General features: G+C 58.8%; 1 protein-coding gene across 2 annotated transcripts in view; it reads left to right on the forward strand.

The window, feature by feature from the left end:
- Positions 1 to 21,567, forward strand: part of FBLN1 (fibulin 1) — a 67,769-nt gene that overhangs the window by 16,708 nt on the left and 29,494 nt on the right. The window contains exons 7-14 of one of the 2 annotated variants that reach the window (XM_077758016.1): positions 192 to 329; positions 4,334 to 4,477; positions 5,252 to 5,380; positions 6,094 to 6,219; positions 9,082 to 9,201; positions 10,024 to 10,155; positions 11,824 to 11,947; positions 17,715 to 18,162. In XM_077758016.1, coding sequence (XP_077614142.1) covers positions 192 to 329; positions 4,334 to 4,477; positions 5,252 to 5,380; positions 6,094 to 6,219; positions 9,082 to 9,201; positions 10,024 to 10,155; positions 11,824 to 11,947; positions 17,715 to 18,069 — 1,268 coding nt within the window. In that variant the 3' untranslated portion in view covers positions 18,070 to 18,162. Of the gene's footprint in view, positions 1 to 191; positions 330 to 4,333; positions 4,478 to 5,251; positions 5,381 to 6,093; positions 6,220 to 9,081; positions 9,202 to 10,023; positions 10,156 to 11,823; positions 11,948 to 17,714; positions 18,163 to 21,567 lie in introns of those variants that run through there. The other variant, XM_077758015.1, reaches the window with a different exon arrangement.

Below are 21,567 nucleotides of genomic sequence, written 5' to 3' on the forward strand. Positions count from 1 at the left end.
GCCCCTTTTTGTTTCTAAGGGTTTTTTTTTTTTTTTTTTTTTTTTTTTATGTGACTGCTCGATTGGAATGTTTTGGGTTGTAGTCTGAGTAATGAGCATTTAAAAAAAAAGCTTTCTTGTGATTTTTGAATGTTGTAAGATGTTTCTGGCAGGACTCTTGCTAACAATTTCCTTTTTTTATGATGTACCAGATATTGACGAGTGTGAGAATGGTATTCATAACTGCCTCCCCGATTTTATCTGTCAGAATACTCTGGGATCCTTCCGCTGCAGACCCAAGCTACAATGCAAGAGTGGCTTTATTCAAGATGCTCTAGGCAACTGTATTGGTAAGACTCTGCCGCCAGGGCCGCCAGGGCCGTCAGGGCGGGCCGAGCGCTCAAGCGGCGGGCCAGTTCTCTAGAACGCAGAGGCGGGGGGCTGCCGAGCAGAGGTCGGCAGGCATATCCTAAGAAGGGCCGGGAAGCAAATATGTTAGCCACACGGTCTCCATTGCAGAAACTTGGCTCTATTGACAGAAAGCAGCTGCAGATGCGTGAACAGATGTGCGGTGCTGTGTCCCCATAAAACTTTATTTACAAAAACAGGTGTAGGCGGAGTGTGGCCCCTGGGCTATAGGTTAGCAACCCCTCCGAGGCTTAGTTCTGGAGTCCGAGACACCTGGTTTAGAACTGAATGACGTCAGGTGGTTTACTTCCTTCCTCTGAGTCTGAATTTCCTCCTCTATAGAATGGGAATAATCATACTCTCTGGCTTAGCGGCTTGAGGCAGGGATCGAACAGTTTAATTGCGAAGTGCCTGGTGTATTAAAGTTTTGTTTTAGAAAATACTCTGTATCAGTAGTTGATTTCACAGAGGTGGAGAGGAGAATGGGGGGGCGCCAGGGGCAGGGAAAGTGGGGAGTTCGTGTCCCCAGTTGGGGACAATTAAAAAGTTGTGCGGCTGGAAGGCTGTGGTGCCTGCACGGTCATAGGAACGAATTTAGGCCACCTGTCTGTATGCTGAAACATAGTTAAAATGGCAAATTTTATGGCACATGTATTTCACCACAAAACAAGTCTACCTATTGCCTGATATAGAGCAGGACTGATGTGGAATTAGAGGAAATCCCGTGTGAACTTAGTAAGCGCAGGCTTGGTGAGACTCTCAGGTTGGAGAAGCCGCGTGGGGAGGGGGCAGGGAGCTGAGGCGTGAGTTACCTGTGCTGCAAAGGGAAGGTGACCCCCTCCCCCTTCCTGGAGTTCACCCAGCCTAACCACTTGGCTCGGCCACTGTTTGCTGTTGGCATTTGCGTCCAGCCCTGCCGGCCTGGCCTTGGTCTCTGCCCCGCAGAAGCTTCTGGGTCCTGCCTTTGAGGATGGGAACACCCCCCTCCCCCACACCCCTGCTGGAGAGCTGCAGACACCACCAATTAGAACCCTCCTTAAAGGGCCCCTCCGGGAGCTTGGCTGGCTTCTCTTTGGGTTTGGCTCCCCTCTCTCAGATAAATCTGTATTGATCTTTGATCTGAAATGGTAGTTTGGACTGAAAGCTCTCCTCGCTTGTTTTTTTCAAACCACGCCAGGGTATTTAGAGACAAACAGCAGTGACCCCTTGGGACAGAGGCCTCCTTGGAACCCTACCCCAGACTTCTCTTAAAGCTCCTCTGTCATCCGGGCGGGGAGGGTGGGAGGCGTCGGAGCTGTGGGGGCCTCAGCCTGGCTGGGGTTGGCCCCCCGCCAGCCTCCTGACAGCCGGGCTGTCGTCAGCCAGCGCAGGAGGCCGATGGCTCTCCCCGGGCCAGCAGGGGGTAGGTCCTGCCCGGACTTGCAGGGCGCTGGGAGGGGCTCGCCCGAGGAAGCCGGCATCTGCTTGGGGCGGAAACCCTGACCTGGCAGAGTCGGCCCCGATTTCCACAAAGAGGAAGCATTTGCGGGTTTTGGTATAGCCTCATCGTCCCCTCCCCGGGGTGCAGACACCATCCCCTCCACATCCTTGCCTAGATGCAGGGAGAGCCTGGGTGAATGGAGCAAAGCCCCGAAGGAGCCCCGCCCACCGGTCCCTAGTTGCTTGGACGGTTTGCAAACCACCCATGAAGATCTGTCAGCTGAGGTTCAGGCAGGTGCCCCTTTCATGTGCCCACAGTCCTTGCAACCACACNTTTATTTAGTATAATATAATATTAATATAATATTTTTTTGTTTATTCAGTCTGAGAGAGAACGAGTGCAGAGGTGAGGGGGTCAGAGAGTGAAAGAGAGCAAGCAGGGGAGGGGCAGAGAGAGAGAGAATCCCAACCAGGCTCCAGGCTGTCAGTGCAGAGCCCAAAGTGAGGCTTGAACTCACAAACCGTGAGATCATGACCTGGGCCTAAGTCAAGAGTCGGACGCTTTACCGCCGGGGCGCTACAGGCGCCCCCCACGCCCTGACCCACTCCCTCCTGGGGGACTCGCAGCTGTCCCGCCAGGGCTTCCGTTGTCGTTGGGCTGAAGTGAGTGAGGTGTTTTTCAGCTGGGACCTCCCTGCGTGAGCCCGTAAGAGACAGAGATTGTACAGCGTGTTCCCAAACTGCTTGGGCCTTTTCTGTTAGTTTGTTCTTTGTTTTCCCGGTATCCCACTCGTGCATTCGCGCATTGATTGCCTGGCCCTTCCTTAGCTTGTGGCGCTCAAAGGTGGGGGGACCCCCCCTGCCCCCGGAGCACACCATGTCTCAAGGAGTACTCGTGTCCCTTGGAACACAGTTTGGGAACCGTAGATCTGATCGGCAAGCGCAAGGCTTCGAGGGAAGGCCGCGATGCCGTTGCCAGACGCTGCATTTACTCCTGATACAGGGCAGAGGACACATTTTATTCTGTGAAGGGCTAGATAGTAAGGACCAGCTTCATGTGGTCTATGTTGCAGCTGGTGAAAACGGCCCTAGATGATATGTAAAAGAATGTACATAGCTGTGTTCCAATAAAGCTTTATTGACAGAAACAGGCACTGAGCTGGATTTGGCCGGCCGACTGTAGCTTGTCAACCCCTGGTTTTAGGCCTGGGAGGCAGGACACCCTGGTTGTAGAGCTGAGTGGGGTGGGCCCTAGCCTCCGCCTTGTGCTGGGGGAGTCCTGTTTATAAAATGCGGATATTGATCCTGGCCCTGCCTGACTTGCAGGCGAGCTGTGGTGGTCGAGAGCAGTGTGGCCCTAAGAGCTTTTGTAAACTGTCAAGTGCTGCACTGCCATGTGAAGGTCGCCTCCAGGGGAGGACCTGGGTCCTACCCCTGACTGTCTTGGTCACTGACTGTCTGAGGAGCATGGGGCTTGGCCAGGGCGGGAGAAATACGCTGATTTCTCTGTCTTTGACTTTGGCTCAGGGGTCTTCTACTGTCACTCCCCTCCCTGTCCCCTGGGTGCTTTGTAACTATCGGAACAAGGGGATTCTTAAAAACCTAGGTCCCTGTAGAAGTCTGCCCCTCATAAGAACTTCAGCCTCTGTGGTTTTGCACCGAATTCGAGCCGGAGGAGTGAACGGTTATCTGTGTCCAATTACTGGTTTGCACTCGCCAGGCGTGTGTCCGGCAGAGGTGAAGGCCCCGCACAGGCGCGTGCGGTCAAGGAGGGAGACCACAGTGCGGTGAACTGGGAGCCGGCAGCCCCTCCCGGCTGGGCACGTCAGCTCAGGTCCGAGGAGCCCAGATAGGGGACAGGCAGGAGGGGCTGTCAAGGAGGTGGCTCTCAAGCTGTGAGAGTGTTTCCCAGGCAGACAGGGCAGGTGACTTCCCCGGCAGGGACCATGTGAATAAAGCCACAGAGGTGAGAGTCTGTCCAGGAGCCATCAGTGTGTTGTAAGGGCTCAACCCTGGCTGTAGGAACCCCGGGCCAGGGTGGGGCTGAAGCCGGGCAGGGCCGGGCCCTTCATCTGGGGAGCCCAGAGCCTCAGAGGGGCAAGAGTGCTGGCACCGAGGGCACTTAGCTGCGCACCCTGTGTGGAGCGAGTGAATTCAAGATGGCGCCTGAATGGCCAACTCCGTGGTTGGGACTGTGAGTCCTGTAGGATTTGGAAGGGACCGAGCCGTGTGATCGCGGGCACCCCTGAGAGCCAGGCAGGCAGCCTCAGATTCGGTGCAGGGAAGGATGGAGGGCTTGAAGCTTTCGGGGCAGGGAGATGCCACGGAGGTGGAATGTAAGGTGGCGCGTGCTGGTGAAATCTGGGAGCCAGCGGGGAGGCTCCCGCGTGGTTGACGGTGGGGGCCGCATAGGACTCTGTTTGTGGTGTTGCAGTAAGGAGGGAGGTGGGGGTTTTTCTGGAGACCTAGTTGGGTTTTTGGAAGCCCCCCACAGTTGACCCCATTGTCTCTGTCTTTCCTGCTGTAGATATCAATGAATGTTTAAGTATCAGTGCCCCGTGTCCTGTGGGGCAGACATGCATCAACACGGAGGGCTCCTACACATGCCAGAAGAACGTGCCCAACTGTGGCCGTGGCTACCATCTCAACGAGGAGGGAACTCGCTGTGTTGGTAGGTATTGAAAAAAGAGAACCAATCTGAAATCAACTTTTCTGTCTGCTCGTAGCACCCTCCACTTCCCTGGAAGGGGAGGAGGAGATCCCCAAGTGCACTTGTCCATCCGATGACTTGCTCATCTCCAAGCGTAGACCTTTATCATCTATTGCCTGGACCATTGCAGTAGCATGCCAGGCTACCTCTGGCCCCAGTTTTATGCCTTTCAGTCTGTCCGGGTTAGGACAGCTGAGCTGAAAGCTCTCTTGTGCCTTCCCGCTCACAGCCCCCATTGGTGACAGAGAGGACAGATGCCCCTGCTTACAATCCAGTGCCCCTGAGGTGGCCCCACCTTCACGAGCCTTATAATTCAGATGAAATAGGCCTTGCAGCTCCCTAAAGAAGCCCCGCCCTTTCCTCTCTGTGCGGTATTTTGCTCTTCTGTTATTCCCTCTGCCTACCTGCTGCTACATTCCTTTGGATCCAGACCCCTGCCAGCTGGGAGGAGTCTTACTCTCCCAGAATACTTCCCCGGCGTCTCCCCGGGTCCCTGGGCCCTTCCTGCCTCAGCCAGAGCAGGAAGCCCCGAGGGTAGGGGCGGCATCTGGGTCCACTGCATGCCCACTACGGGACCCAGCACGTGGCAGGTGCTCTGGGACATCGTGGTGAAGAGTGAACCATACTGCTTTGTCAGTGTACATTTTAGTTTGCTGCCCCCTCGCCTTCCTTTCTGACCACCTCCAGGAAAAGCCCGCGCTTAACGTTTTTCAACGTGTTCTTCTCTTTTACAAGATGTGGATGAGTGTGAGGCGCCCTCTGAGCCCTGTGGGCCGGGGCACCTGTGCATCAACTCCCCTGGAAGTTTCCGCTGTGAGTGCAAAGCTGGATACTATTTTGACGGCATCAGCAGGACATGTGTGGGTACGTGGGGGCCCCTGAAGGCCTCGGGGGTGGGGGGGGCCAGCCAGGTGGCCGCAGTCTGCACCTCACCTCCGAGAGTCCCGGTGCAGCAATCCCTGAGAAAAGAGCCTGAGTCAGAAGCCCGCCCCCCCCGCTGCAGTCCCGGGTCCGGTGCTGCCCGCCCCCCGCCGGGTGGGAGCCGGTCTCCCCGCCCACAGAACAGGCGCGCCGCTTGAGCCAAGACCTCCAAGGGTCCATGAGACTCCAGCCCGCTCTGCAAATGCGCGGAAGCATTAGTGATTCTTTCCCTGAGTCGCCGCCCTGCTGGCGGGCTGCAGGGCTGCGTGCATAGCCCGACAGCACGGGGGCTCAGTGCCAGGAATGGGGACAGGCCCCGCTGGCCAAGCACCCGCCATTTGCAGACCAGGGTGCTCCGGGGAGGCTGGCCCCTTGTCAGATCGGTGGAGCCTCATTCAGGGCCCTGGGGTGGGTGGGGACCTGGTGGGCGGGCGCATCTCCAGGCGCGCGTCACGGAGGGAGCGCCAGACTTGCCCAGTGAGCGGACGGGCAGGGGTGGCCCTGGGTCCCCCTCTGACTCGTGCCGTGGGTTGGACTCGTTGGACGAGTCGCTTTGCTTCTGTCCTCTGAGCAGAGAGGCTGTGGGAGGCGGGGGATGAGGTCGCCAGTGGGGGCGGCGGCGGCGGCACTGAGGGGGCCCACCTGCTCCATTTCAGACATCAACGAGTGTCGGCGCTACCCCGGGCGCCTGTGTGGCCACAAGTGCGAGAACACACCGGGCTCCTACTACTGCAGCTGCACCGTGGGCTTCCGGCTCTCTGCCGACGGCCGGTCGTGTGAAGGTGAGTGGGCTCCGGGTGGCCTGCTCTGGCCCCCTTCCCGGGGAGCGCCACCCCTGCACCCACAGACTCTGCAGTGGGGCAGACTCGAGTCTCATATCTCCCAAGCACATATTAAGGGCGGCGTCCGTGGGGGACCCCTGGAAAAGGTGACTTGGCAGAGATGACTGGGCCTCCTGGGCCCTAGAGGGCTTGGTGGCATCTGCCCAGGGCCGTGCACGTGGGGACGGATAAGCTGCTTTAAGAACATGGGTTGTGGCTGAGAGTGTAGGATTTGGAGGCGTCCAACCCACCTGGATTCACGTGACCTCAGGGCGTGGCTGCCTCTGTCCTGCCAGGAGCCGGGGGCGCAGTAGGTCAGATTTTTGAGGAAACTGGTTTTTCTTTATTAAAAATTTTCTTTTAGTGTTTTATTTATTTTTGAGAGGGAGACACAGAGCACAAGCAGGGGAGGGTCAGAGAGAGAGGGAGACACAGAATCCAAAGCAGCTCTAGGCTCTGAGCTGTCAGCAGGGAGCCTGACGTGGGGCTCGAACCCACAAACTGCGAGATCTGACCTGAGCCGAGCTCAGACGCTTAACCAACGGAGCCCCCCAGGCGCCCCAAAGGACAGAAGGATTTTTTAAAAATCTTTTTGTTTTAATTTATTTATGAGAGAGAGAGAGACAGAGCATGAGCAGGGAAGGGTCAGAGAGAGAGGGAGACACAGAATCCAAAACAGGCTCCAAGCTCTGAGCTGTCAGCACAGAGCCCGATGCAGGGCTCGAACCCACGAACCGCGAGATCTGACCTGAGCCGAGCTCGGACGCTTAACCAACGGAGCCCCCCAGGCACCCGAAAGGGCAGAAGGATTTTTAAATGCTGGGGTGCGCTAAAGACAAGTACTGCAGGATGTAACGTGGGGGGGTCAGCATGTTGAGGGCTCCTGCCCTCCCACAGAGACTGGGGGTTGGGGGGACCTACCCTTCTCAGTGATCACACTTCAGAGGCATGGTTCCTATGTCCTGGGTTACGGGGGATATACCTCAGAGGGACAGAGAAAGGATTTACAGTTGCAAGTTTTCTAAAGTCACTACTTCTAAGAAAACGGGGGGTCAGGATCGAGTATCTTCTGTTGGCTGCGCTGAGCTTTCTCAAGCAGGTATTTTAAGGGTCTGGGGTTGTCCTCCTAAGCACCCCGTGTTAGGCTGGTAGAAGCCACGCTAAGGTGAGTTCAGGGCCCTTAGTCTGCTGGGCAGAGGTTGGAGGGAGTTGTTAGTGCCGAGCCTGTCGGCGCTCACATAACACCAGCCTCCTCCGGGCCTGGACCGAGACAGCGTGACGAGCATTCAGCGCAGGGCCTGGCACACCGTAGGCGCTCAGCAGGCATCCCGTCTTCTCTGGGGACTAGGTTCTGAGGTCAGCAAAGTCCAGAGCTCTTGCGGCGCTTGGTGATCCCCTCCCGTCGCCGGGCAAGCCCGTTGGGTGCAGGGCAGGCCCGGGAGCAGCGTGTGACAGGACGGTCACAAAAGCCGGACGTGCCCAGATGCGCCCAGTGTGCGCAGGTCTCCGACTGGAGGGTGGAGGTGTGACGGGATCCTGGGTCCTCGGGTCCCCCCGGGAACCAGACGCAATGCATGCGTGCCGGCGAGGAAGAAGATGGATGCACGGGGGTCCCTCGAGCTTGGGTTCAAATCCCAGCTGTACTGTGTTATGGCCTCGAAGCAGTAGCTCGGCATTCCTGGGACCCCTTGTCCTCGTCTGCACAAGTGGGGGAGCAGGAGGCACCGCAGCGGGGGTCCTGAGGATGAAGCATGTGGGAAGCGTAGCCCAGGGTCCTGCGTGAGGCCAGGTGCCCGCTGTGGGGACCGCGGGTGTCACTGCTGTCAGCATTCGTGCCTCAACGCGGCTCCTCATCACTCCCAAAGGGCTGGAAAGGAGATATTCGCGTCTACATTAGCAGCAACACTGCGGACAGAAGACCGGGGCCCAGCTACCTTGGCCCTGTCGTTCCGCTAAGCATTTGTAAGGCAACCCTGATAAGGCGTGTGGCAACGTGGCTCCCGCCTTCGAGGAATCTCTAGAATTTAATGAGAAACCTCACCGGGCAGAGGGGAGCAGGTGATGGCCAGGCAGCATGGGGAGAGAGGCTGAGGGACGTTCTCAGCTGCCCGCCCTGCCTGCCCTGCTAGGAATTAGCAGCAAATAAATGGGAGAAGAGACTTGTAGGCCAGAGGTTGGCAACATTTTTTTCCCCCCTAAAAGCCACATAGTAAATGTTTTAGGCTCTACCCGCCATAGTCTATTGCAGGTTCCCACTTCTTTTCAGGGCGAAGGCGGCCGTGCACTGGGGTAAATGAGTGAGCGTGGCTGTGTGCCAGTAAAACTTTCTTTACAAAAACAAGCGGAGGGCCAGACGTGTGCTGACCCCTTCTCTCAGGGACGGGGACAGATGAGCAGGAGCCCAGAGTCTCTGAGTGAGGTGGTGAAGGTCAAGTTCGAGATATGGGCGTATCAGACGTATCACTCAGGCCTCCCTGTCTGCCGAGGGCATCGTCTTGGAGGTGAAATGGGGAGGGCCGTGATCGCATCTCCATCTGAGGACTAGAACTGACCCCGGGAGCCTGAGGGGGGACCTGCCGGACAGAGCCGAGGCTGGAGGCTTTCCTGTCGTCCCGATGAGAGATTCCAGATCCATCAGCCGTGGGGGATGGAGTGGGAGGCCCCCTCCCTTGGGGCGACCCCGGGCGGCAGACGGACCGCAGACTTGTGGCCTTCCACCCGTGTTAGCTTGAGGGGGGTGCTGTGTTTACAGCCCCGCCGGGGACCAGGGGCGCGTGGGGCCGCTCCAAGCGGGGTGACCGCTGGGGACCCTCTCTCTTCCAGACGTGAACGAGTGTAACAGCAGCCCATGCAGCCAAGAGTGCGCCAACGTGTACGGCTCCTACCAGTGCTACTGCCGGCGAGGCTACCAGCTCAGCGATGTGGACGGGGTCACCTGCGAAGGTGAGGGGGGTGCCCCGCCCGGCCGAGGGGAGAGCGCCCCATCCCTTTTTCCTTAATGCCCTTTCAGGCTGGTGGGTGGTGTGATTTTTTTCCCCCCCTGAAACTGACACTTGTTTGGATACAAGTAAGTCCTTGAGAGCGAGGTTTGGAAAGTGGCAAACCCACTCCTCGGATTTGTCTTTAAGAAACATGTGGTTGGGGATCGCCATGTGGGGACCTTGGACCACATGTGGCAGGAACTGCAGGTGCCAGGGCTTGGTGGCATGTGACCTCGGGGCAAGGAGGGGGCTCGGGGGCCGTACACCCCCTGCAGTCCGAGGGCTGACCCCAGACCCACCAGGCTGTCAGAGGGTTAAAGGTGACTCAGAAGTGCTTGGTACAGTGCCTGGCACAATGTAGGTGCTTAAAGGCCGGCTACTGTCAGGATTATTACTGTTTCCGTGGAAGATCTATTTCTTATGAGCACGTGGATAACCCTCAGCATTAGGATGTGCTTGCAGCCGCAGGTCATCTGTACCGGGTGTTGTTCTGAAGCCCTTGGCCTTTCCCTGCCGCTTAGGCCCGGTACTGTCTCCTTCCCCCATGCGCACACACTTTACACTGTGGACTTGCTGTGTGACGCTAGGCTAGGCTCTTGCCCTCTCTGGGCCTTGCTTTCCCCTCTGATGTAATGGTTTCTGAGGCCACCCCAGCCCTTTGAGGCTTCCTGTGTCCCGATGTCCCCCTGTGGCTGCCCTCCCAGGCGCCTCCCTGGCCCGCCGTTGGGAATGGAGCCCGGCCGGGTCCCCCTCGGGATGCTGAGGCTGGGGTTTGCCTTCACAGACATTGACGAGTGCGCCCTGCCCACCGGGGGACACATCTGCTCCTATCGCTGCATCAACATCCCTGGAAGCTTCCAGTGCAGCTGCCCTTCGTCCGGATACAGGCTGGCCCCCAACGGCCGCAACTGCCAAGGTGAGCGTCGGGCAGTTCCCTGAGGTGGTCCAGGCTGCGCGCGGGGCCCTGTGGTGCCGGGCAGCTGAGCCCAGGGGGGTGCATCTGGGAGAGGGAGGGGAGGCCTCTGCATCCAAGGTGTGTCCCGGGGTCCACATGCACCGTGCTCTCCCACTCCCGGCATGCCTGTCTCCAGGGGGCTCTGACCCTCCCACCCTGCCCTCGGCACCCCCGAGGGGGCCAGAACAGGGGCTGACAGCTATGAGGAAGTGGGAACTCGGTGCCCAGAAGACCCCATCCCATAGCAGGGGGCTACTTGTTCAGCCTTTCAGCCACTGATTCGACAAACCCTTGCCAAGAGTTAAGGGCAGAGCAGTGAGCGGGTGGTGGGGAAGCTCTCTGGCCTAAGGTGCCTGTGACCACCCCGGGCAGGGTGGGCGTGGTCCGCTGTGTCACAGCCCTGAGGCCTCTGTGTTCGTGAGCATTATGGCTGTGAGGGTCCCGCCGGGGCGGGGGGTCAGCTCCAGCATGCACCGAATGAGGGGGCTGACGGCGCCCATCTGCACTCAGCTCCCACATCTAAGAACACTCTAGAGGCTCTGTAACTGAGCCATTTGGTGACCAAGAGGGGGTGTTGAGTAGATTTTTGTGAATGGACAGTCCCAGAAGAGACCCAGGGACAGGCCCAGGAGCTGAATCACAGAGGCTCAGAGGCCCCGGGTCTGCACATGTCAGCTCTGGTCGTGAGGAAGGTGCCCTTGGTCAGAGGCAGGCGGGAGCGGTGGCCTTTCCTGGGAGGGACCCGCCCAGCTCGGCCACAGCCCTGGGTGGAAGTCACTTTGTTTTCGCCTCTCTGGTGGAGCGGATGACTTTCTTGCTCCTGGCCAGCCTCCCTCGCCGCAGCCTGGGGTCCTGCCAGACACAGCAAAAACACATTCCTGAGCCTGGCTTTTGAGATTAGGAGTGTTGTTTTCACCACCAAGATCAGGCATTTGGCACCTCCTCCCAGACGCCTCTCAGGCTTGGTGGCGTCCCCTGGACCCCACCATTCTGCTGCTCCCGAGAACTGTGGGGAAGAGGACCGCCCCCCCTCCCCCCGTGTCCAGGGACCTCGCAGGACAGTGCCCCAGGCATCACCGACCCCGGGCCCTGGGCACGACGTAGAATTCCCGTAAGCCCTGCTTTCCCCATCTGTCACATGCAGCCACTGGCTTCTGCTGTTTCTTGCGGGCGGGTCACAAGTCCCCCGTGAGGTGAGGGCACTGAGCCTCAGGAACCTGGGACAGTTTCTGGCTGGTCAGAACCCTGGCTCCGGCCTTTGTGGGTCCCAAGCTCAAGTCTGCCGCGCACAAAACGTGTGACCGTAGGCAAGTCACGGAGGCCCTGTGAGCGCCTGCCTACGCTGAGGGTCATAACGGTTCTTGCCCAGTGAGCTGTCGGGAGAACAGACAGAAGGCTCGAAGCTCTTCCCGGGAACTGTGAATAATAAGTGACAGCCCCATAAATACCGATTATCCTCTAAGAGAAAGGCTGGCAGGGCACCGCCACAGAGAGCAGCCCGTGGAGGGCGAGGCTGGCCCCCTCCCCACCCTCAGTCCTGCCTGGGGGGAGGCCCCGGCACCCCCGTTTGCGGATGGGGCCGGCTTGGGTGGCCTCTGCCTTCAGCCGGGGCCTTGGGCTCTCTCACAGACATCGATGAGTGTGTGACCGGCATCCACAACTGCTCCGTCAACGAGAGCTGCTTCAACATCCAGGGTGGCTTCCGCTGCCTGGCCTTCGAGTGCCCCAAGAACTACCGCCGCTCAGCAGACACGTAAGTCCCTCGGGCCCCGCGTTATCCGTCTGCGTCGGCCTTCCTGGGGGGCCCGGCTCCCGGCCTGGGTGGGCAGTTCGTGAACCGTGCCCTCCCACCGGGGTCCCGGGGAACTTGAGGACCCCGATTCTCAAGCCCCTGAATGCCAGGACACTGGTGGCAGAGAGCCTAGGCAGTGACTTTGAGGTGGCCTTGGGGAGCCTGTGCGAGGAGTCACCAGGCACCAGACCTTGGGGCCCGGGCAGCTCGCTGGGTCTCAGCTTCATTATCTGTAAGATGCAGAGGTCAGAACGTACTCTGACCCAGACGAAGGCAGTGATGCTTCTGGGTGAGCCCATGTGATTTTTGGGGCATCAACACTGCCTCCTGAAAGCCAGATTCCATTCAGCCCGGTGGCTGTGTGGGAACAGCGTGGAAATTTCTGTGCTCCAAACTTGAAGCCGTATGTTCCTATGTTACTCTAAGTTCCCTCCTTCCCGGGCCACTGGGATGTCAGCTTGGGGGGTCCAGAAACCCCCTTCCTCAGGGCGGAGCAAGGACCGCTGATCTCCCTGCACGCCACCCCACCCCTTATTTTACTCAGCGAGTTTCGTTTCGTGCCACTGTCGGTAATTTCAGAAAGAACTGTCTAGTGGGGCCAGATTCGGGAGCACGGGTGCGTGACCCTTCCCTCCAGCCCCCGGAAATGCTCAGAGCCGGCGCCCAGCTAGGCTGACCTCAGGTCGGCCTTTTGACCTTGAGCCTGCTCCTCCCGCCGGAGGGTCAGGGCCTCTTTGGCTGGCGCACCAGCCCCCGTGTCCACTTGCTCAGCCTGAAGGGCGGCTGCCCTGGCTTGCAGTTCTGGCCTGGCCCCCAGCTTGCTGAATGCCGGAACAGGGGACGCTCAGACAGCCATCTCCCCGCAGCGGCGCTTTGGGCTCTTCCCTGGACGCTCACCCTCCGGTCTCGCCACCTCCACGGCTTGCTCTGTCCCCCCAGCATGAGTATGGTCGTCTGCCCAGAGACCCAATGCCTCGTGCCCCCACTTGTCCTGGTTAGGGAGGAAGCACTCCGGAACTGGGTTTGCGCGGGTGCGGCATTCCAAAGACCTCGTGGGGTAGCGAGGGCGTTCCTCAGACCCCTAAGAAAATTCTGTGTCCTCAGTTTGAGGCTGGGCTGTTGTTTGTGGGATTAAGTTCCTGCTCCCCCAGTTCTTTGTGTCTGGGCTTGGGGGTTCTGGACGACTGGCTGGCACTGGGCACGAACTTCCCACATAGGCAGCCATGAAGCCCAACCCAGAGGCCGCTGCCCTGTGGGCGTGTGCATGCTTCCCAAGCCCAAGGGTGGACAGGTGGGCGCCGTGAGCTGAGGTTGTGGCTGAAATCGGCAGACCCAGTTCCTCCCCGCGTGTTGACACTTGCCGTGGAAGCCTTTGCCCCACCTCGGTGCTGGAGAAAGTCACTTGTTTGGGGACCGCGGGCATCCTGGGTGCAGGCGCCCGGGCGGACAGCGGTCTCGCCAAAGCCCCCATCCCCGCACCTCGCCTGCTAAGAGCACATTCCAGAGCAGCGACTGCCACGGGGTGCGGCAGGGCCAGCCACCCCGTGGCTTGGATGGGAGGGTGCCTGGAATGGGTGCTTGGATGGGAGGGTGCGTTGGTGGAATGAATGGGGAGGGGGAAACTGAGTCAGGCAAAGAGGGAGGGAGTGGCAGGCAGGACTGGAGTAGGGCTGGGGACGGGGCGAGGGGCTCCCAGGCATGACATGCGTGCTCAGTGGGGAACCTGGACGGGCATTCTACTCACTGGGGGGTTGGTGCTCCAGGGCTCCGTCTGTCCCACCCCATGGATTCATCAGCATGTCCAGGGGTTTGATAAAGAGGGGGCTTGTGGGTCAGGGTAGGAAGCAGGGCCCCACCCACAATCCAAGCAAAAGAGGGAAGATTTGGCTCCAAGCTGCCCCTCCAGGGAAGAAGGCTCAGATTAACTCACATTCCTGCTCCCCAGCGCCACCCAGCAGCGGGGGCAGAGGGGGAGGAGAAAGAAGCCGNCAAGCCCTCCGTGACTGAGTTCTCAAGCTTTGTGGGGATGCTGTGGCATTCCGGAAAGATGCCAGCTGGGAGTTCGGCTCCCTTGGGTTCGCCTCCCAGCTCACTCCATTCCAGGTCGCTGGGGCTCCTGGGAGCCTCTGTACCCTCGGCTGGGAGGCGGGTGGTGATGCCACCCTGCTGGGTTCCTGAGTCCTCTCCATAAAGCTCATGCTGGGTTCAGCCCCCGTGGGGGGCGGGTAGGCACCCCAAAGGCCTACTTTACTGCCAGTGTTTATGGGAGGTACCCTGGCGTCCAGGGCAGGGCAGCGCCTTGGAGGACGGAGAACCAGGGCCGGGATTCCGGACTCCCAGACCCCGCTCTCCGGTTCCTTGGAGCTGTGGCCTCAGGTCACTCTCCTGGCCACCCAGGGGCCCTTCCGTGTCCGCAACACCTGCTTGGCAAGGCCTGGGGGATTAGCAAGGAGTAGCAGTAACGAGCTCCAGGCGGCAGCCCGGTGCCCGGGTAGTTGGTGCTTGGACAGAAGCGGGGGCGAGGACGGTGCTACGGCACATCCGCCACAGAGGTTCCTTGCGGTCACTCTGCTGTTCCTCGCCACCGGTACAACCCGGGGAGCTCGCGGCTTCAGATGGGAGACGAGCTGGGGCACCTGAGGGGCTGCGGGGCCGGGGCCGTCACTGCTGCACACACAACTCCATCTGGTTCCGGTTTTCTCCTTTGTTGGCCCCTGCGGGGAATCACGGGCCAGCCGGGAGCCCAGCGTAGGAATGGGGGGCTGGGGCTGGACCCCCAAGTTGAGGGACCCCCGGGGGGTCTTATCCTGGGCGTCCCCTCCTAGAGAGGGGAGTTGCCGCAAGACCACGGGGGCTCGGAGCTTCGTGTGAGCATTGCGACAAGCCGCTGACCAGTCGTAGACCGACTCAGGCAGGACGCAGGCCAGAGCTCCAAGCAAGGGTGGCCCATCTTCTCCGCTCCGCGAGCTCCTCTGGCCGGCGTTGCTAGTTTTATAGCTGCTTTTCCTCCTCCTCAAAAATCCGCCTAAAGAATTTATTATCTGACCTTCAGAAAGCAATGTATAAAATTTAAAAGAGGTAGATCAGGAAGGACCCAGTAGGAAGCACTCCTGTGGTTAACGTTTAAGGAATCTTGCTAGGGAAGATTTAAGGCGTGCTCGCTCGCTCTCTCTCTCTGGGCCTCAGCCTTCTCTTTCTCTCCGCACAGTCTCCTTCTGGGCAGTGTCCCTGGCGGCCGAGGGGTGGTAACTGGAGCATGACCCAGCAGGCTGGGCCACAAACCGCAGGGCTGGGCCTCCTGGATCTCTCGGCTGTTAAGATCCTGACCACACGATTCCCTCCTACCCACAGGAGGAATGTCAGCGCGTTCCAGCGCCTGGGATGGGACTGAAAACATCTTCTTCTCCCCCCGCAGGACCGACCCCTGAGACACGTGGTCGGCTGGCACAGCTCCGGGCCCGAGGGTGTAACGCGGGTGGACAGGGGTGAGGGGAGCGGAGCCCCGCCTTGGCCTGTTCCCAGGGCTTCTGTCCAGAATGACAAGAGCGTGAAAGTCAGGAAGGTGCCCTCAGGGAAGGCTGTAAGCGTGAGATGGCGGGGGTGGCATGAGGTGGGTCCCTCTCAGGACAAGGGACCGGGGGCCTGGACGACCTTCTCTCTCTGGTGTGTGGCGACTTGCAGTAATCGCATTTCCACAGAAAGTAGGGTGTCCTGATCAAATCCGCGGGGCTGCAAAACTGGGGCGTGGTGTCCTCGCCTGCATGACAAGATGGAAACCGAGGCGTGTGGTCCCGGGGACCTGGCTCTTCTCTGTGCGACGACAGCCCTGCAGACACACTGGCGAGCAGAGCCTTTTGTGTCCGGCCCAGCGAGGCGGGCCGCTCGCCAGGCGCGGTGGTGGAAGTTGCTGTGATGATGCCGTAAGCTCAGGGTAGAGCAGGACACGCCATCGGAGTTGGAACCGACCAGGAGAATCGGGGCCGTGCTATGTGTCTGTGCACACTCACTGAGGCGCGTAGTAGGTGTCAGGTCCGTCCGTGCTGGGTCCGGGAGTTAAAGCCAGAGGGCCGTCGCCCGGCCCTCGGGGAGCGAGTGGCCCACGTGGAGCCAGGCCGAGAAACGCGTCGTGCGAGAAAGGCTGAGGGTCTCTGGTTAATGACTCTTTGGGGTGCGTGGTGGGGGATGTGGGGACCCTCCAGTTCTCTGGCGCAGGGTGACTGCGGGGGCTTGAACATCACGCACACTTCACCCCTCCTCCCACACGCGCTGGGTTAATGCCTCCATCTTATAAATCACAACCCTGTCCTCGGACGGGGTACAGGCCACACAGAAGTGGGACAGCTTAAGGCACATGAAGGAGACTCTAGTGCCACCTGCTGGCCAGACCCACCAGGCCCTTCCTGAAGCAGCTGGTACGTGTGTGTGCACGCGTGTGCGTGTGCACACACATGAAGGCTTTGAAGTGAGACAGGCCAACTTAATACAGACTGTGGGGTCACAGACAAGTTACATGTCCTCACTGAGCTGTCATCTTCCCGTCACTGGGACAGGAGAACAATGGGGGACAATGAAATGCGCTAATGGAAGGAGAGACCCTAATTGACCCGCACGATGCGGGGCACCAGCCCTCGGGGTCACCTGGGACCTTACCGTTTGGCCCGGAGCTAGGCGTCTCTGGGGGTAGGCCGCCCCTCAACAGCACCCTTCTTCTGCTTTCCTTCTGTCCTGTCTGTCCCCTCTGCCTCCGGGCCCCTCCCGTGCATGACTCCCCCGCGGTGTTCCTGATCCTCACCTGCCGTGGAGGATCATCCCCACGGAGCACCACGGAGCTCGCTCCCCAGGCCGGCCTCGCTAAGCCTGCTCGGAACGCTAAATGGCCACGTAAATGAAATGATTCCCATCAGTCCTGATGAAGAGCTGGAAACAGGATGTACAAAGAGACCACACTCACAGTAAACGGCACATGTAAAATAAGTCCAAGCACCCATCACGAGGCATAGAAATGTAAAGAGCTGAAAGGGAGACGTGATGGAAGACCAGGAAGGTTCGTGCCCCTGGCCAGAGAATCCAAACAGAGTCAAGATGGCGGGACTTCCTGGGGCATGCTCTGCCAGGTCCCATGGGGCTCTGCACTTGGGCTCCGCTTCCAAAGGCAGCTGCCATCAGAGTGTGATGGCCTGATGTTCAGGAGGCAGAAAGCTGTCCCTGTCCCCAACCTCTCACAGGAAGTTAGAACCTGTCTCCATCTCCATCACAGGAAGTTGGGAGCTCTCACCATCCTGTCACAGAAAGTTAGAGCCTGTAACAGGAAGTCAAAATCTCTTTCCATCCTGTCACAGGAAGTTAGGAGCTATCACCATCCTGTCACGGGAAGTTAGGAGCTCTCACCATCCTGTCACGGGAAGTTAGGAGCTATCACCATCCTGTCACAGGAAGTTAGGANCAGTGAGAGGGGACACCCCTCGCTCCCGGCACAGCCCCGGGCCCCAGCCGCCCAGCGCCCCCTGAGGGTGTTGGAAGAGGCCCGGTGCCTGAGTCAGCGGCCCCGGAGGTCCACGGCCCCTCCCGCAGGTGAGTGGGGGCGCTCCTCCCGTCAGCTGAAGCGGCCAGAGGGGTGGCGGGAGGCCCTGGCCGGCGAGCCCCCGCTTTCCCTCGCGCCTCTGTTACCCCTCCGCTTGCTGGAGTCGCTCTAATCCTCTCCTTGTCTCTCTGTCCACTTTTCTTGCAGCCGCTGCGAGCGCTTGCCTTGCCATGAGAATCAGGAGTGCCCCAAGCTGCCTCTGAGAATTACCTACTACCACCTCTCTTTCCCCACCAACATCCAAGTGCCCGCGGTGGTTTTCCGCATGGGCCCCTCCAGTGCCGTCCCGGGGGACAGCATGCAGCTGGCTATCACCAGCGGCAACGAGGAGGGCTTTTTCACCACCCGGAAGGTGAGCCACCACAGCGGGGTGGTGGCCCTCACCAAGCCCGTCCCCGAGCCCCGGGACTTGCTTCTGACCGTCAAGATGGACCTCTATCGCCATGGCACCGTCAGCTCCTTTGTGGCCAAGCTTTTCATCTTTGTGTCCGCAGAGCTCTGAGCACTTGCTTTGGGCCGCCCGGGGGCTCCCTCTTGTTGCTTTCCTAACCCCTCCCCCCCCGGGACTTTAATAAAGTTTCAGCAGGCGATCCTACCCAGCATGCCTCACGTGCCTTGGTTTTATTGCGCTTGGTTGGGATTCTATGCTGTTCGTCACCCGGGGTGACCCAGGCACCTGCCGCGGCCTTACGGCCTGGTGCCCCCCCTCCCCCCACGCGGCGGCTGAGGAGTGTTTTCCATACGCTCGTATGTACCTGGTGGTCCCTGTTGATGGAGGTCACTGTCGACACCGCCAGGGAGCCCAGGGGCGGGGAGAAGGAGGCGTGCGTGCATCACCCCCTCAAAATGAGCTCTTCTCATTTTGTGTTGAGCCCAAAGGATGAGGCCGTCATTGAAAAGAGGCCATCGGACTCCTTCTCTCTCATTCTGTAAATGTGGAAACTGAGGCCCAGAGAAGGGGAGAGGCCGGGGGTCTGTGGCCTATTTGTAGCTGAGCCGGGCCTTCTGGCCTTGCTGTATCGTGTGGAGCTGACCCTTTAATGGAGCCCAAAAAACTATCCTGAGACTCAAGCCTCTCATTCTCTTTATCTTGATGAGAAGCCCGAACTGGGGGGAGAAAATGCCAGAACACAGTTGCAGGATCTTGGCCGCAGCTCTTGCCCGAATCAGGTTAGTTGCCTCCATCGGGATTCTGCCCCGCCCCCTCCCCCCGACCCCGGCCAGGAGGGGGAGGCAAAGGCGACGCGATAGATGTGCCACTCGTGGGAACCACTGAGTGAGCTTCGGGGCCTTCGTGCGCATTACCTCAGTGCCGCAAGGCAAGCCTCTCTTCCCCGTGGAGACCCAGAGCGAGCGAGTGGTTTGCCCAGGGCCGCACAGCAGGTATCTGATCCCTAGCTTGCTAACTCCATGGCTCGGACTCTTCCGTTCTCACAACACCTCCGACGTGGGCCTCGGCCCTCCCCCCTCTCTTCATTTCCTCCACCGTGACTCCAGCCAGCCGTCCTCACCAGTCCCCAGAGCGCCTTTCCAGGCCCTGTATGATTTGGTCCTTGCGTGCGTCCCCAGCCTGCCTTCAGATTGTCCTCCCCTTGCTCACTTCCCTTGAGCCACATCGCTGAGTTCTTTGCTGCCTCAGGCCCTTTGCACATGCTTCGCACCCTTGGCTCCAGTGTTGGTTAAAGCTCAGCTTAAGTGCTCCTTTTGCAGCGAGGCCTTCCTGGACACCCTGGGGTCGGCCCCTCTGTCAGCTTTTCTCAGAACACTTCCTTTGTCATGCTTATCCCAGTTCATCCATGTTTCACGTCTGTCTTCTCCACCACCCAGGGAGCTCCGGGTTGGCAGAGATCAGCCGTGTCCCATTCAGCGATGTGTCCCTAGCTCCTGGCGAGGGCGCCTGACACACAGTAGGTGCTCTGCCTGTGCCCCTTGAGGGAACGGATGGCTTCCTACCAACACTGCCTTATGTCTCTCGCATTTCTGGGAGAAATGCTGTTTCCAAGCAGAAGCAAGAGGGGAGGGCAGAGCACCACAGGGGAACCAGGACAGGCAGGGTCCCGAGATCCTTCCTACAGTCACGCGCAAGTGGGTGGGGGAGGGTGTGCCGGCCTTGCCGTTGGTACGGAAGACACACACGCGGTAAACCCTATGCCTCGTGCCTTTTGACAGAAGTGGCAGTCGAGCTGCCTTGGAAGCGAGGCACCTCAAGCCTCCCACTCTGTCTCCCCTGCCTCTCTCATCACGTCTGGTCTGGACCAGCTCCCAACCCCCCATCTTCCAGTGCATTCTCCACGCTGCAGCCAGAGGACCCCTCTGAAGGGCCAGCCTGGTTATGTCCCTCTCTCGCAAGGACCTTCTGTGGTTCTTTTACCAGCGCGTCAAGGCCAGCTTTCTCGGAATGGTATCCAAGGCCCCGCTCGACCTAGCCTCTGCCCGCATTTTCAGCTCCACCCTAGTGTGTCCCCTTCATTCTAGGGGTGCTTGTCCCCCCTGAATGTGCCTTCTCTTGGCTTCAGCATGTGCCATGCCATCCTCCTACACACTGCTGTGCTCCTTGAAGGCTTAGCTCAAAAGTCATCTCCTCAGTGACTTAATCTGAGCTCCGGTAACCCGGAACGTACTCCATCCGCACATTTTCCCTGTTATCTCGTGGTTGTCACTTTTTATTATCCCTTCTGCACTGGGGCCTTTTGGAGAACTCGGATTATGTCTGTATTCTCAACACCTGTAGAGTGTTTGGCCCGTAGAAAGAGTTCAGTAAACATCTGAATAAATGAATGGACGGACGGTCGGATGGATGGGTGGATATATGATGGATGGATGGATGATGGATGGGAAGGTGGATGAATGGATGGACGGGTAGATGGATGGAGGGATGGATGATGGGTGGGAAGGTGGATGGATGGATGGATGGATGGATGGATGGATGGATGGGAAGATGGGTGAATGGATGGATGGATGGATGGATGGATGGATGGATGGGAAGATGGATGGATGGATGGATGGATGGATGGATGGATGGATGGATGGATGGATGGTTTGATGGATGGGAAGGTGGATGAATGGATGGATGGTTAGATGATGGATGCATGGACAGATGGATGAATGATGGATGGATGGTATTTTCAAGGCTTAGTTCAAATACCCACTCTTCTGTGAAGTTGGCAAGGCACAGCAGGGATCCAGTTATTGAATTCAGTATTCTTTCACCAGGCTCCAGATTATCCGAGTCAGAAGAAGCCCTTTTCCTTCATGTCCAGGAGTGTTGAGTGGGGGGAGGTGCTCAGGGCCGTTAGCACGCAGTGACCCGACAGAGTTTGGGGAGCCCCTCCCCCGCCCCCGCAGCCTTCCCACCAATGGGCCATCCAGCTGGGCTTGCGATCCCCGTCGTCTGTTGACCCTACACCTGAAGGGGGCCCGTTCCCTCTCAGGACGCCTCTGCCGTCTCTGCACGTGTGCCCGAGTGCACGCGTGGGGCTGATGTCTGCACTACCCAGTGGCTCCTCTCTGCCCTGAAGTTCCTGGGGCTACACAGTGATCGTCCTACACTGTGCTGCTGAGGCCATGCGGTGCAGCCAAAACAAAATAATTAAGAGTTTGAATGTTCTTGCCATTCACTAGATCCGTGACCTTGGAGAAGTCATTTGCCTTTCAGAGCTTCAAGGCCCCCCTCATGGGTTATTTTGAAGCTTACATGTACTTGCAGGTGAGGCCCTATCTGGTGTACATGGTAGGCAGTCAGTAAGTGTTTCTTTTATCATTCATTGGAGGGAACATGAGTGTCCATTTGGACCTTGAGTTAAATGGGGAATGAAGGTTCAGGGGGTTTGGATGTGTCCAAGGTCACTGCCAATCACCTCTGACTCCCAGGACTGCACTTCTGACTCCTTCACTGTCCTAACCCAAGCTCCCAAGGGCAAACGGTAATAATCATGGTTATCATTATTATAATGATAATATCAGAACTACGATAGCTAACACATGTGCCGCCTGCTGAGGG

Source organism: Crocuta crocuta, unplaced genomic scaffold (assembly GCF_008692635.1).
Source record: "Crocuta crocuta isolate KB4526 unplaced genomic scaffold, BGI_CrCroc_1.0 scaffold143, whole genome shotgun sequence".
NCBI lineage: Eukaryota > Metazoa > Chordata > Mammalia > Carnivora > Hyaenidae > Crocuta > Crocuta crocuta.